This window comes from Cynocephalus volans, chromosome 10, assembly GCF_027409185.1.
Source record: "Cynocephalus volans isolate mCynVol1 chromosome 10, mCynVol1.pri, whole genome shotgun sequence".
NCBI classification, from domain to species: domain Eukaryota; kingdom Metazoa; phylum Chordata; class Mammalia; order Dermoptera; family Cynocephalidae; genus Cynocephalus; species Cynocephalus volans.
The window spans coordinates 21,042,141-21,058,977 of NC_084469.1; the positions used below are offsets into that span (position 1 = coordinate 21,042,141).

The 16,837-nt window shown below is 38.5% G+C and overlaps 1 protein-coding gene across 1 annotated transcript in view; it reads right to left on the reverse strand.

The window, feature by feature from the left end:
- Positions 1-458: 458 nt before the first annotated feature.
- The window catches only part of SLFN5 (schlafen family member 5), a 30,612-nt gene continuing 14,233 nt past the window's right edge, over positions 459-16,837 (reverse strand). Inside the window, exons 2-5 of the mRNA XM_063112570.1 lie at positions 12,669-13,705; positions 11,531-11,656; positions 1,802-2,522; positions 459-1,643 (exon numbers count right to left, since the gene is read on the reverse strand). Coding sequence (XP_062968640.1) covers positions 833-1,643; positions 1,802-2,522; positions 11,531-11,656; positions 12,669-13,705 — 2,695 coding nt within the window. The 3' untranslated portion in view covers positions 459-832. The remainder of the gene's footprint in view (positions 1,644-1,801; positions 2,523-11,530; positions 11,657-12,668; positions 13,706-16,837) is intronic.

Below are 16,837 nucleotides of genomic sequence, written 5' to 3' on the forward strand. Positions count from 1 at the left end.
GTAGAAAATACACTGGAAGAAATAACTGCTGAAAAATTTGTAAATTTGGTGAAAACTATAAACCCACAGGTCCAAGGAGCTCTCAACAAACCTCACACACAAGAATTGATTGTTCAAACAAAAATAATATCAATATATTGTGGAGTTTATAGCATATATAGAAATAAAGTATATCTCAACAACACTACAACCTTAAGAAGGAGAAATGGAAGTATACTGCTGTAGCATTCTTATACTAGAATGAAATGATAATACTATCAACTGAAGGTAGACAGTGATACGTTAAAAATATACAGTGTAAATCCTAGAGCAACTACTAAAATAATAAAACAAAGAGTTATAACTAATAACCCAACAAAGGAGATAAAATGAAATCATCATAAAATGCTCAATTAAGCCAAAAGAATGTTTTTAAAAAAAAAAGAAGAAAAGAGATAACAAAGAATACAGGGGACAAATAGGAAACAAACAGCAATGGGGTAGATTAAAACCCAAACATAACAATAATCCTATTAAAAATCAATGGCCTAGAAACTGGGTGAAGGATCCAGGAGCCCTTCTGTACTACTCTGTACTGCCTTTGCAACTTCCTGTGAATTATTTTCTGAAATTCCTTGTACTTGTATTTGTTTCCTTGCCAGTGGTTTGCCTCTGCCCCAAAAGAGGACTCTTATCTGTTTTGTTTGCCACCTCATTCTCTATCTCCAACAATATGAGGCTTAACAAGTGGGTGCTCATTAAATACTTGATGTTTAAATGTTTAGATTAAGTAGTTTCACAGTTAAGTAGAGATGAGAGCTACCTAGCTGCTTCTTAGACTGGGATCTTCCTATCAGACAGACACTGTCAGAATATACAGATGTTTCTTCGCCCTGGAAGCCAGACAGAGCAGGAGATTGCTGGAAATGGCTGGCTCAGTTGTCTTTGGGTTGATCCCAAACACGATGTTTCTTTCCAGACCTGAGAATCGATGGATGCTGTCCAACACAATATGATTGGCCAGAATATCTGATGCATCCCTGATCTGTACTAACAGATCCGATTCCTCATCGAGCTGAGACATTTTTCTCTTCCTCATCGCCATTAGAAACTTATCTTTATATTTTTCCACTTCACTTTGTTTGCTGAAAAGCACAGCAATATCCTTGGGAGAATAACCATTTCTCATGAAAAACTGGCACTCCTCTGCTACATAGCTCACCACCCCCTCCAGGTCCAAGTCTTCAATAATCTCTAAGTTGCCTGGAACATCTTGAGGCCATTTAGGTTCATACAGCATCACCAGGGACCCGGGGGGGACGTTCGGTGGAGGATTTTCTCTGACCTGCTGCATGACATCTTGCATGTAGTTGAGTATCGGATATGTATTACGTACCACTCTGGTGAGCTCTTCTCTGGGATGCTGGGCTGAGAGAGGAGGCAGGCCACTGCAACTCAAGTGGTTGGTCTGAAAGTAGTCCAGAAAAATCCAGAGAATTCCTGGGCAGTCCTTTTCCTTCTGAGCAATGGATTTTGCCTTCCCATACCAGTCCCCATTTTCAGTGCGGAAATTCTGAGCTTCATCAATGACAATGTGTTGAATATTTTTAAAGTCATTTTTCATGAAGGTTTTCCGGGTCACTGCCTGGCAAATGTTTTTCTTCCTGAAAATATAAGAAACACACTCAGTTTTCCCCAATCGAACAAAGGAATCCAATCCTACTCTTACACTTCTCTGGGTATGATAAATACAATAGAATCTTAAAGCTACACCAGCCAGAGTTGCTCAGGAAGAGAAAGTGAATATAGTCAGGCTGCTTACCTCACAAGCTTCTGCAAGGGCTGTTTCTCACAGATGTAGAGAATGTCATCTGGCTGACAGTCAAACACATTCCTGATTTTCTCCATGATCCTAAGAGCTAGGATGGTCTTCCCTGTCCCAGGTAAGCCATGAACAAACAGCTCTCTGGTCTTGTGCAGGTTCTTTGAAAGCAACTCATACTGTTTGTCTGTGAGTAGGTTCAAAACTTCAGAGCCCACCTCGTCACTTAAGAAGGATCTGAACCCAAACAAGACTATCACAAGGGACTGTAACAGAGCTTCCATGTGCTGGGTGGTCGTAAGGTTATAGGACTCGGGGTAAATCTGCAGATCTGAACCATGAAGGATGTTTGCTGTTTTATCAGGATTTAGCAGGAAGACCAAGGGAATGATGCATAATCTCCCAGTGTAGCCACCTGTGTTCACCAGCCTTTGCTTCAAACAACGGGCGACTATCATAGAATAGCTCCTGCATTCCACATCCTTCTTGCTGAAGATGGTGTAGAGGATTGGGGTGTTGTCCTGGGAAATTAGAAGAGCATCACAGATGACCCCTTGCTTCTCTTTCAGACCTAAGTCCACAGCCCAGCTTTGAGAAAATATTAATATTCCTTCAGAAACAGTGCGCATTTCTGTATTTATTAAGTCTCTGAGTCCTTTATGTTGTGAGAAGAGTTCCTTGTAGAGGCTTTTTGGAGTATATATCACTCTGCCTGATGATACTAGGCAGGGAAAGAATTGGAAAAAATTAGAGGAAAACTCCTAGACAAGCTAGTAATCATCACTATATGAAGGAGATTCGATCAACATTTGGGCCCTACCACATGTCAACACTAGATTTTACATTAGCAGCAAAACGATAAAATAGTTCCGATGGAACTGCTAATTGGATACATGCACGGGGACAACAATAACTATGATGCAAAGTGGTGAATGCAACTGGAAAGAAGTACACAAAGTATTACGTGAACCCCAAGAAAAGGTACAGTTCAGGAAGGAAGAAAATGTGAAAATCTTTATGAAGAAGGAGACATCTGAGCTGATTCTTAAAGGATGACTTCGAGTTAGCCAGTTGAAGGCTGGGGGAAGAGAGAGATAGTCAAAAGGGGCACATGGGTAAAGCGTGGAGGCAAGAAACACCAAGGTCTGTTCACATAACGGCCAGCGGTTTGTGTCGCTGCTGTCTGAAGTGAGAGGTGAAGGGGTGGAGACGGGTTGGGGAGGAAGGCAACAGAGTGGCATCTTAACCCTGGCAAATGTTATTTCGTGTATGGTCTCACTTAACGTGACATTCTGTAAAGCAAAACTATAGGTATGGAAAACAGATCGGTGGCTGCCAGAGGTTGGGGACTGGGGGAAAGTTTGACTCCAAAGGAGCAGCATAAAGGAGTTTTGTTTTGTTTTGGGTGATGGAACTGTTCTGTATCTTGAATGTGGTGGTATTTACCCAAATCTACACATTTGAAAACTCTTAGGGCTATAACAAAGAAGTCTATTTTATGTATGCAAAATTAAAAAAAAATTTTTTGAAGTACTTTAAAAAAAAAAGCTTTGGATACATATATATAAGAGATTCTTAAATCTTTCGGGATCACAAACCCAAATTTGGACTCTAACGAAAACTATGAATCCTCTGCCAAGAAAAAAAATTAAATGCACACAAAACGTGAATTTTGAATTCAGAATAGAGGGAAGAGTCAAGGATGAATCCAGATTTCTGTGCTTGGCTGGATGGAGCAGGAACTCTCCAATTGATAAAGATAATGTGGAAGAAACAGTAGAAAAATAATACTCAATATAGCATAATATGCAGAATATACGGAAGAAGTAGCAGATTGTCAGAGTGAGAGATCAGTTTTGGAAATGCTCAATTTGGGATGCCGATGGTACATCAAGATGTCCAGCAAGCCACTGGACACACCTGTAAAGTTTGTCTGGCCTCAGAGAAATACTATAATTATTTTCTTAAAAAGTTGACTAAACTAAGGGTATCTCCTACTACTGTTTTGATTTAATATTGTTCTGGAGTAATTAGCCAATGAATTAGAATAAGTACAGGAAAGTAAAGTATAAATATAGGAAAGGTTGTTAATTAAAAATTATCTTCTCTTTTGCCTTGATGAAATTATTAAATAAAATGTTTAGAAATGGAATAACGTATGTTTTTAAACTGAAAGAGGGGCACGCAAGATGGCTGACAAGAGACACCTATTGCTCATCCCAATCACAAAAAGGCACCAAAATAACTAACAAACAGCTAAAAATTGACAGGAGCATCAGTGGGAGAGCATGGGATTGCAGCAGGAGACTGGCGAGATCCCTGTGGAGTGCAAAAGCCCAGAATAGCAGCATAGAGAGGGAAGAAAGACACACTACCTCAGCTACCACGTGTCTGCCACCAGGATCAGTGCAGGAGGGACTTTCCCTGTGGAGAAAAGGTAAATAGAAGGCCACCACTAGCCCTCATCCTCGTCACTGAAACTTGCAATTCCTAGTACAGGAACATACCACAGCCCTTGCACACCTGGAGCCAAGTGTGGGGAGCTGCTTAGAAGACATGCACCACATTGCTTCAGAACAGAAGCACATAATGCTCACTCCCCTCACCCCACCCAAGTGACCCAAGCTGATGCAGTGCAGCGCCATCTTGAAACCAGAGCCACTGCAAGAGCATGCCCTGCCTGGGGACCGTAACCAAAGTGCTTCCCCGGGCTTAAAGATCTGCTGTCATCCCAATGCACTCACATGAGAGGCTACAATGTTCTGATCCCAGTGGATTGGAGCCTGGGTACAGGTGGAGCTGAGATCCACTCTTGCATGTCTGGTAATCTAACCCCAGGGCAGCTGAACTGCCCACCCCCACACCCCCAGCCAGAGATTAGACAGGTGGACACAATTCCATCAGGCTCCCCCACTCCCCACGAGCCAACTGAGCTTCTTCTATGTGCCTGTGACCCCAGCCCAGAAAAATAGATCAGAAGTCCCTACCCTAATGAACACAACATGGAGCGAGCAAAGCTAAAGTATGCCCACACTTTCTGACTAGAGAAGTGGCAGGGCAGTTTTGCCTTCCACAGGTCTACCTTTGACCTCACCACAGCCCAGGAAGTGGCTGGGTGACCCCAACCTCCACAGGCCTGCCCTGCCACCTTGCCCTCAGCCTGAGAAGCAGCCAAGGGCCCACCCTTGACAGACCTGCTCCAGAACCACCAAAAGAAGCATGACCTGATTCCCAGCCCTGAGAAGCAGCTTAGTGGACCAACCAGACAGACCCACACCCAGCTGGCCAGCCAAGCAAAAGGTGCCCATGACCCTGGCCAAGAGAAACAGCCCAGCTGTCACACCCCTGCCAGACCTGCGTGAGTCTTTGAGCCATCCCATGCCTACACATCTGACTGAGAAACAATCCAGATGATGTCCCCCAGATGGGCCTTCCCTCAGTTGGAGAATCTGCATGGTGACCCTATTACCAGCATACCAGTCCCAGAGACCCTAACATGCCACACAACCACATCCCCAGCCTAGGAAATATTAAGAATATTTATAGCAATAAACGCCTGCTTGAAAAAAATAGAAAGATTTCAAATAACCTAAAAATGCACCTCAAGGAACTAGAAAAGCAAGAGTGAACCAAACCCAAAATAAGTAGAAGAAAGCAAATAATTAAAATCAGAGCCAAAATAAATGAAATTGAGACTAAAAATACAAATCAAAAGATCAATCAAACAAAAAGTTGTGTTTTTTTTTTGAAAAAATAAACAAAATTGACAAACCACTAGCTAGACTAGCCAAGAAAAAAAGAGAAAAGACCAAAATAAATAAAATCAGAAATGCAAAAAGAGAGATTATAACTGATACCACTGAAATACAAAGGATCATTAGAGACTATTATAAACAACTATACACCAACAAATTTGAGAATGGATAAATTCCTGTATACATACAGCTTGCCAAAATTGAGCCAAGAAGAAATGGAAAATCTGAACACACTGATAATGATTAATGAGATTGAATCAGTAATAAAATGTCTCCTGACAAAGAAAAGCCCAGGGCCAGATGGCTTTACTGCAGAATATTACCAAACTTTTAAAGAATGAATACTAATACTTCTCTATTTTAAAAAATTGAAGTGGATGGAATTCTTTCAAATTCATTCTACAAGGCCAGCATTACTATGATGCTAAAACCAGGCTAGGACATATGAAAAAAAGAAAACTGTAGGCTGATATTCCTGATGAACATAAATGTAAAAATCATCAACAAAATACTAGCAAACTGAATCCAAGAGAACATCAAAAGGATTATACACCACGATCAAGTGGGATTTATCCCAGGGATGCAAGGATGGTTCAACATACCCAAATCAATAAGTGTGATACTTTATATTAACATAATGAAAGAAAAAACCCCACATATGATCATCTCAATAAGTGCAGGAAAGGCATTTGAGAAAATTCAACATCTCTTCATGATGAAAACCCTCAACAAATTAGGTATAGAAGTAAAGTATCTCAACACAATAAAAACTATATATGTCAAACACAGCTAACATGATACCAAACATGGAAAAGCTGAAAGCTCTTCCCCTAAGAACTGTAACAAGACAAAGATTCCCACTGTCACCACTTTTATTCAACATGGTACTGGAAGTCATAGCCAGAGCAATCAGGCAAGAGAAAAAAATAAAGGTATCCAAATTGGAGAAAAGGAAGTCAAATTGTCTCTGTTTGCAGATGACATAATCTTATATATAGAGAAAACTAAGGACTATACCAAAAAACTCCTAGACCTGATAAATAAATTCAGTAAATTTGCAGGATACAAAATCAACATACAAAAATCAGGAGCATTTCTATATACCAACAATGAACTGCCAGAAAAAGAAATCAAGAACACAATCCCATTTACAATAGTGAGAAAAACAAACAAACAAACAAACAAACAAAAATCTAGGAAAAAATTTAACCAAGGAAGTGGAAGATCTCTACAAGGAAAACCATAAAACACTGATTAAAAAATTTTAAAAAGACACACAAAAATTGGAAAGACATCCCACATTCATGGATTGAAAGAATCAATATTGTCAAAATGACCATACTACGCAAAGCAATCTACAGATTCAATGCAATCCCCATCAAACTACCAATGACATACTTCACAGAAAAAAACAATTAAAAAATCTATATGGAAAAACAAAAGACCCTGAATAGCCAAAGCAATCCTGAGCAATTAGAACAAAGCAGGAGGCATCATACTCCCTGACTTCAAAATATACTACAAACCTATAGTAATAAAAACAGCATAGTAGTGGCACAAAGACAGACACACAGGCCAATAGGACAGAACAGAGAATTCAGAAATAAATGTACATATCTACAGCCAACTGATTTTTGACAAAGGTGCCAAGAACATACATTGGGAAAAGGCCAGTTTCTTCAATAAATGATGCTGGGAAAACTGGAGACCCATATGCAGAAGAATGAAACTAGACTGTCTCTCACCACACACAAATACCAAAATCAAAATGGATTAAAGACTTAAATGAAAGACCTGAAAATATAAAACTACAAGAAGAAAACACAGGGGAAATGCTTCAGGACATAGGACTGGGCAAAGATTTTATGAATAAGACCTCAAAAGCACAGGCAACAAAGGAAAAATAAACAAATAGGATCATAACAAACTTAAAAGCTTCTGCACAGCAAAGGAAACAATCAACATAGTGAAGAGACAACCTGCAGAATAGAAAAAAAAAATTGTCAAACTATTCATCCAACAAGGGAATAATATCCAGAATACACAAGGAACTCAAACAACTCAATAGTTAAAAAAAAAAAAAATCCAAATAAAAAATGGGCAATGACCTGAATAGATATTTCTCAAAAGAAGACATACAGATGGCCAACAGGTATATGAAAAACTACTCAACATCACTAATCATCAGGGAGATGCAAATCAAAACCACAATGAGATATCATCTCACCCCCGTCAGAATGGCTATTATCAAAAAGACAGAAAACAACAAATGCTGGCAAGGATGTGGAGAAAGGGAAACTCTTATACAATCCCACTACTGAGTATATATCCAAAGGAATGAAATGATCATGTCAAAGGGATACCTACACTCTCATGTTTGTTGTGGCTCTATTCACAATAGTCAAGATATGGAATCAACCATCAACGGATGATCAGACAAAGAAAGCCTATTATAGATCCACAATGGAAGAATGAAATCCTGCCATCTGCAGCAACATGGATGAGCTTGGAGAAACTTATGTTAAGAGAAGTAAGCCAGGCACAGAAAGAGATACACTGCATGTTCTCACTCATACGTGGAAGCTAAAAAAGTTGATTTCATAGAAGTAGAGAGTAAAATAGTGGTTACTAGAGACTGGTAAGGGTAGAGGGGAGGGTGGAATAGGGAGAGGGTAGTCAATGGATACAATATTGTAGCTAGATAGGAAAAATAAGAGCTAGTATGCTATAGCACTTAGGGAGACTACAGTTAACAACAATTTTATTGTGCAACTTCAAATAGCTACTAGAGAGGATTTTGAATACTCCCATCACAAAGATATGATAAATGTTTGAGGTGATAGATATGCTGATATGATCATTGCATACTATAAATATACCCAAATATCACATTGTACCCCATAAATATACACAATTATCACGGGTGAAAAAACAAAACTAGGCGCTTTCCTACATGCCAGCAACTCACAACCAGAAATTAATATCATTTAAGGATCCCATTCTAGGATTAAATTTAATATATACAGTAACAATATGGGTGAAACTTTGAAACAATTGAGAGATAGACCATATTTCAGTGAATATAAATGGACTTAACATCTCTGAAGTCAGGATACATCTTATAGTTTAACTGGCAATATTTTCTTTTTTAGTGTTAAATAAAATAATAGCACAAAGTTGTTTTCTTTAGTTTGACAAAATATGGCAAATGGCCAAACATTCCATGTTCAACAATGAGACTTTTAATTCACTTTTGCAAAAATGACAATTCTTTCCAAATTAATTGATTTCATGTAATAGTCATAATTGTCATCAAAATAATCTCAGACTACTTTTTTTTTGTAGAACAAAATGATTCTGAAGCTTCTTGTAGAAAAGAAACATCACAATAATGATGTTAGTGAAAGCGTATTTGGATATGTTTTAGTTAACAATTTGGCAATGTTTATCTAAATTTACAAGCATTGTTACTACTTAGAATTTATCCTAAGAAACACATCAGGTATTTTTACAAAAATGTATATTGTAGCACTGTATAAAACAGAAAAAAAAATAGACATTATCTAAAAGTCCTTCAGAAATGGGACTAAAGAAGTGATAGCAAGGGTGTTTCCAAATTTGTAGCTTTTTCTTACTTGGGTAGTGATTACCCAGGTTTCACTGTATAATTATTTGTTAAATCATATCTTTGTTTTATACACTTTCTGTATGTCTAATATATTTCACAATCAAAACAACTAAAAATAAGAACATTTATGTTTAGGGATACTATGAAATACTACAGTCAATAAAAAAATGGGGTAAATTGGGTAGTCATGACAATATGTACATATACATTACTCAGATGAAGCCCTGTGCTTTCATATGGCTGTAGTCCATCTATTTTCACTGCCTAACAGTATTCCATTATGTGAATATACTACAATACATTTATTCATTGTTGTGACAATAGATATTTTGGTTGTTTCCTGTCTAAAGCTATTACAAATAGTGATTATATGAGGACTTGGGTCATATCTAAAATTATACACATCTCCTGATGGATGTGTACACATTTTCTCTAGAAACCAGAAGGAATTGATGAGTAGTAGTAGAGTACAAATGACCAACTATACAAGGTAATACCAAGTTTGTTTTCCAAAGAGATTAGACCAAATTAAACTCCCAGCAGTAATGTACAAAAGATCGCATTTACCAACAACATCTCCAACACCTGATTTTGGCAATTCAATGGTATACAGTGGTATCTACTTGTGGTTTTTTGTTTGTTTACTTGTCTTTAAATTTTAAAAATATTGTCCATATTTATGGGGTGCAGTTTGTTGTTTTGATGCATGAATATATTGTATAATGATCTAATCAGAATAGTTAGCATATCTATCACCTAAACATTTACCATTTCTTTGTGGTTATAACATTAAAGGATCCTCTTTTCTGGTTATCTTGAAATACACAATACAATATTATTACCTATTTTCACCCTAGAGCACCAGAACTTATTCTTCCTATTTAATTACAACTTTGTAATTGCAACTTTGTACCAGTCTACGAACATTTCCCTGGCCCCTCCCCGTGTTTTTCTTAATTGATCCATGATAATTGTATGTATTTATGGAATACGACATGATATTTGGGTACATTCATACTGTGTGCAATAACCATATCAAGGTACTTAGTATATCTATCACCTCAAACATTTGTCATTTTTTTATGTTAGGAACATTCAACATCATCTCGACTAGCTATTCAAAGATACATAGTACTTTGTTGTTAAGTGTAGTCTCCCTGTATTACTGTTGAACACTAGATCCCTTTCTTCCTGTCTCTCTCCTGTTTTGTATACACTGACCACCCTCTCCCCATCCCCTCTCCACCTTCCCCCCCCCCCGCTAATCTCTAGTAAGCACTATTCTACTCTGTACTATGAAATCAACTTTTTTAGCTTCCACATGTGAGTGACAACATGTGGTATTTCTCTCTCTGTGCCTGGCTTATTCCACTTAACATAATTTTCTCCAAGCTCATCCATGTTGCTGCAAATGGCAGAATTTCATTCTTTTTTATGGCTGAGTAGTATTCCACTGAGTATGTATACCACATTTTCTTTAGCCAGTCAAGCACTGAAGGACCTTTAAGTTGGTCCCAACTCTTGGCTATTGTGAACAGAGCTGCAATAAACATGGGAGTGCAGGTGTCCCTTCGATATGTTGACTTCCATTCCTTTGGGTATATACCCAGTAGTGGGATTGCTGGATCATATGGTAGTTCTATCTGTAGTTGTTTGAGAAATTTCCATACTGTTTTCCATCATGGCTGTACTAATTTACAGTCCCACCAACAGTGTATAAAGTGTTCCCCTTTCTCCACATCCTCACCAGCATTTGTTATTCTCTGTCTTTTTGATAACAGCCAGTATAGCTGGGGTGAGATGATATCTCATTGTGGTTTTGATCTGCATTTTGCTCATGACTAATGGATCGAGCATCTCTTCTTAAGTTTATTGATATATGTGACTCTTTTTCTGAGAAATGCATCTTTATAACTATTCCCCATTATTCTATTGGGTCGTTTGTCCTTTTAAAAATTTGTATACGTTTTCATGGCATTCTTGATACCAATCCTTTGTCAGCTACATGGATTGCAACTTATCTTCTTCAAATTTGTAATTGAATTGTCTTACTTTCTTTAAGGTATCTTTTGAGGAACAGAAGTTCTTAATTTTAATGTAGTGGAATTTATCAACCTTTTTGTTGAATACTTTTGTGTCTGGTGTAGGAAATCCTTTCCAACCGCAATGACAAAATTATTCACATACATTCCTTACTAAAAGTTTTAAAAGTTTGTTTCTGATATTTAAGTCCTTAAACCTTCTGAAATTGGTTTTGTACATCATATAAAAGACGATCAAATTTAATTTTTTCCCATATGAATGAACAACAAACATGTTCCAAGGCAACCAGAGGTGACATATTACCTGGAAAGTAATGTTCCTGCTGTTCTTTAAGACATTCCAAATTCTTATGAGTGCACACAGTCCTGCTGCAGGGAGTGCCGGATGACAAACTCAGTGCAAGGACCATCTCGGAAAACCTGGAAAGATCTTAGCAAACAAGAACCAAAGGTTCAATACGCAAAAAGGCAGACCCCAACTTACAGCTGAACAGTGTTGCAAAGTCTTTTACTTAATCTTATAACTCAAGGCCACGGCCCACATATGCTTGTGTTTACATCCCAGGTCAGCTAAGGAAAGTATATTGAGGTTTTGTGAGGGGGGAAAGATAAAAACTAGTGTGGAGCAACAGTTTTTAATTTTTAATTTTATTAAAATAAATAATATGTTGTTTTAACTTTACTAAAACAAAACTATTTTAGACTGTTAGAGTGATATTTTTGAAGAAATATGATTAGATGTGAAGGTCAATGGATATAGATTTCTGAGCAGATTCTGAAATAGGCTTTGTTTTTCCTGGACTTTTGAGGAAGTTACCATTGCTTTTGTCAAATTTCATCTCAGTCTCTCCTTTTCCAAGGCGGATGCATCTCACCAACACTACCCTTTGGCTTATTAATCAAGGTTAGCATCACATGTTGGCTCCAAAAGGAAAAATGGGAAAGGAGAGGGAAAGCTATGGTTTGCTCATGTTTTGGTTCAAAATGGAAGTGGGGCAATGAGAAAGAAATTTAATCAGGGGAACCGGGCAAGAATGGGAAGTCAGACAAAAGTGGCAGGACATTAAGGAGGACACATCTGTACATGTGAAAAAGGAATTTCTTGAATGATTGAATGCAATTCATAATCAGAAAGGAAAAGATTTGAATACGAACACAAGAAGGGGTGTGAAAATAGAAACAACTAGGTCAAACAGCCTCCCGCACCAACCTCTAGTGGGACTACTAGCCCAGGGCATCTGTTGAATGCAGAATATTCTAGATGGGTGGAGGGAAGGAAGGGCAATGACCCACAAACTGCATCTATGCAAATTAATAATTCTGGCATCTGCAACTCAGAGAGTCCCTCTCTTTCCCCAGATTCCAGAGAACACCATATCTCCCTTTCCTCCCTGCCCCACCCCCAGCAAATATTACAATCATTGTTGGTCTTGCTCCCTGACCTGGGTCGGTTTCCATCATCTTAGCTGCCCATTCCTTTGTGGCTAGCTGTCTCACACGGTTGTCCTCCACCTGCCAGGAACTAGGCACTTTGGCAAACACTGCACAGCAGAATCTCTCCACCTTAACCGCACAGACATATCCACGGAGGGCCCCCTTATCGTGTACCTCAAGGAATTTGATAGCATATTGTATTTCACGCCTCTGCGTACAGAGATGATGGACAGGTAACTTCCTAATACAGCCATTAATAGAATTCCTCAAGGTGGTAAGATCTGTTTTCTCTTTTTCACATCCAATGACTTGACGGGTCTCATCATGCACACCAAAAAATACATATCCTCCTTCGGTATTTGCAAATGCAGAAACACATGTGGGGAGATTCTCTTTAACGCATTGTGACACATCTGCTGTGAACATTTTGAATTCAACGTGCGTGGACTCAGTAAAGGTGAGTTTTTCCAGGTACTGAAGCTGTGCTCTATCAAACAAAGCAGCGGCCGAGGCCTTCATGTTAGCTTCATGTGCACCAACCCGAACTTCCTGTGGACTTAACGAGTTGGAATTATTAATATTCATAAAAGTCTGACTCTTCTGCTTGAGAAATGCCAGCGCTTCCTGAGAATCCATGACATCAGTAAATGTTCTAAGTCTGTGGTATAAATTGGTGCACAAGGTAGCAAGTCGTACACCAGAGGTCTCCGTGTTCCATGATTTCACAAAAATCAAAAAGAGGTTTCCCTGCTGCATCTCATCTAAATAGCTTCTGAATGTCTCAGGCAGGTCCAATCCATGACTCTCATAATCATTCTCAGCCTCAGCCTTGATCACTCCCCCACCAGAATTCAGCAGAGTACAAATTGCTTGCAAGATGGTTTCATTCTCTTTCTTCTGCAGTTGAGGGTCCATTTCCTTCCTTTGATTCACCCCAAGGGTAACTTTTCCTACATCTATAACCAACTCAGCAAAGTTTGTTTCCAGATCAATTTTGAGACTCATCTTTTCAGCACTTGGCCTATTCATACCCTGAAATGTTCCCCTGAAAAACAGAAAGAAAGAACCATTAGGATAGGACAAAAATGGGAGGGGGGTGGGGCAAGAAAAGCAGCAGTTTAAAGCCGTCCTTCTGAGGTTGGTCACTTCATTTTTTGGTGATTCATGCAGAGATAAAGTCTGTAGGGCAGGTCGAGGAGCTACATTTGTTCAGAGCCCACTGCCACTACGGAAATGATCGAGGGGCTATTTTTCTGCTGTGATTTCCTAACTGTTTCTGCCAAGTTCTCTGAGTGGCAGGGTCTCTCAGGTCACCTGCAGAAAATAGGAAATTTTTACAATGATAACTTGTGGACTGGAGCTAGAATGTCACTGGAAAGTTTGCATGGTCACAGGTGTCTTGGGTGTGCTGATGTTTCTTGTTTTTCTTGGTTCTTTGTATTTCTCCTGTTACTGAGACCTGGGCAATTTTCAAATTTTTTTTGTAGCCCAGTTATGGGAAGGAACAAATCTGATTGAGTTGGTAATTTATCATTGTTGCTGTGGAGCAGATCCTTTAGCTTCCCCTGATCCAAACAGTTTCCATCTTGTCAAAAAAAAAAAAAAAGTGTGTATATATACATATATATGTGTGTGTGTTATGTGTGTGTGTGTGTGTGTGCGTGCGCGCGCGTGCGCGTGTGTGTGTATGTGTAAAGCCCATGAGGGGTCTTCAAAAAGTTGATGGAAAGATTTGTATTATCCTTTTTTTAATTGAAATATATTGATTATACATATTTATAGGGTACCGAGTTATGCTTTAATTTTAGTTTTCCACGAACTTTTTGAAGTACGCTCATACACACACACACACACACACACACACACACACACACACACACACACACACACACACATCCCAGCTCTGCTTCTTTGAGCAGGGGCCATAGAGGGGCAGTTTCAGTTAGACGGAGCATCAGCAAAACTGAAAATAACATCTCCAGCACTAGAATACATCTTGATCCATATTCAGCTTGCTCCACAGTAGCTCTACAAAACATCAAGCACTGACATTTTTTAAAAAAAAGTACTTTACTCCTGCGGGAGAAAAAGTAGTGATCCAGAAGAGAATAAATCAGAGGTACATGATGTAAACACTGGCAAAAGACCTCAGGTTGATGTTGGGGTATTGCCAGGAAAAGCCACATGTCCAATCTGCCAAGAATTGCAGGTCCTTGAATTTAACTACATCCCAGGTCGAGCCTTATAAGACCATAAAATTAATCTTTTTAGGAACCCCAAAGTTGATAGGTCTGAGGAAAGCTATTTACTACCCCAAACTCAAAATAGACTGAAGTATCTGATCCATAATGGTACATGATTCCTGTTCAGTGAGAACTGTAACTATCAGGGAGCTCAAGCATTTATCTCAAACTTACATCTTATTCTCCTCCTGTAGGTACAGAACATGTGAAGCCAGATTTCAGAAGGCTGCTTGGAAAGCATGAAATCAGATCAAAGGGGGGCTTTTTATGACTTGATTGACCCCAGTATACAATAATTTCACACAGCTGGGCTACAAAGCAATAAACAAAAGGGAGGTGGCATAGAATAATAGTAAATATCTAGGGCAGTGGAGGGAGGAAGACCTGAGTTTACATTCCTTTCCCACTATTTGCTAGCTTTGTGTCTTTGGGAAAATTACTTAACCTATTTTTATATATTCTGAAATAGAGGCAAAAGAACTAACCTGATAATGTTTTGTGAAATTAAAATTGAAAAAAAAAAAAGGCATGTATCCTGGAGATGTGAACAAGAATTTTCAGAGCATCACTGTTCAAAATAGCAAAAGACTGAAAACAAACTGTAATAGTTGTGCTAGGTATAGAAAACAGCATTCACTTGTACTGCTACATGCACTATTTTGAATGAACTCTAAGAACATAATATTGAAAAAAAATGCAAACCACATCTAGTATGATTCCACTTATATGAAGTTCAAAAGCAGGCAAAACTAAATATGTTATTTAGGAATTATATATAGGTAGTGTATATAAAGAAAAGCAAAGGAATATTAGCTCTAACAGTCAAAATAGTGGTTACTTCTGGTGCGGGAGGAAGAGGATAAAATTAGAGGGTAAGAATATACAAGAAGCATCTTTGGAACTGGAAACATATTTCTTAATCTGGGGTGGGTAAGTGGGTGTTCATTTTAATATTATTTTTTAACTGTGAAAATAAAGTTATATTCTCTTTTGTATGTGTGATATATTTTACAATAAGATTACCCCAAAATAGGCTTTCAAAAAAATTTTTTTTTTCTAGGCATTGTTATACAGGTACAAGCTTTCTGCTCAGGCAGACAATGGATTCCTGAAGGACTCCCTCCATTTTTCCATCTGTGTCTTTTCATTCCTAGTTAAAACCCCAGAGCCCAACCCTGAGAGACACACAGATTCATTAGACTCTGCTAAAACACACACTAAAACACACACACACACACACACACACACACACACACTCACCATTGTTGTTTTTCAAAGGCAGATTCAGTGTTCCCTATATTATTTTATTTTAAATTTACTTTTTTCCCCAGCAGTGAAAGCAATACATGCTCAATGTAAAAAGAAATTGGGAAAAAAATTGAAAGCAGAATTAAAGAAAAAGAACACTTGTAGATTCATCACTTAACTATTTAGCATTTCTGATGCATTTCCTTCTGGGCTTTCCTTTAGTACATTCTTGTGTTGGTTTGCAGAGCTATACATAAAATAAAAGAATTATCTTTTTTTGCATTTTTAATTTTTTTCTAATTAGAAGAATAACAAATTTCAATTTAAGAATCTTGGGAAAGATATCTGTGCCTGCCTCCTTATCTCCTCATAAGCCACAGGAAAAAAATTGTGAGTGATGAAATATCCAGAAATTTAAACCCCAACATACACACAGAAGGAATGCCAAGTAGGGTGAAAACATAACCAGGGTGGTCGAGGACACCAGAATAGAATGCCTGCAATTGCAGACGCTGGGCATCGTGCACAGAATTTAAAATTCTCTGAAGTAGGAAGAAAACCAATGACTGCTTGAATCAACCAGAGTGGTGGGTTGGGGTGGGCCTTACACATTTCTGATACCCCAGCTGACAACACGGGATCTCAGAAGAGGGAACACTGGATCAGAGCCCATGGACGCACCACCC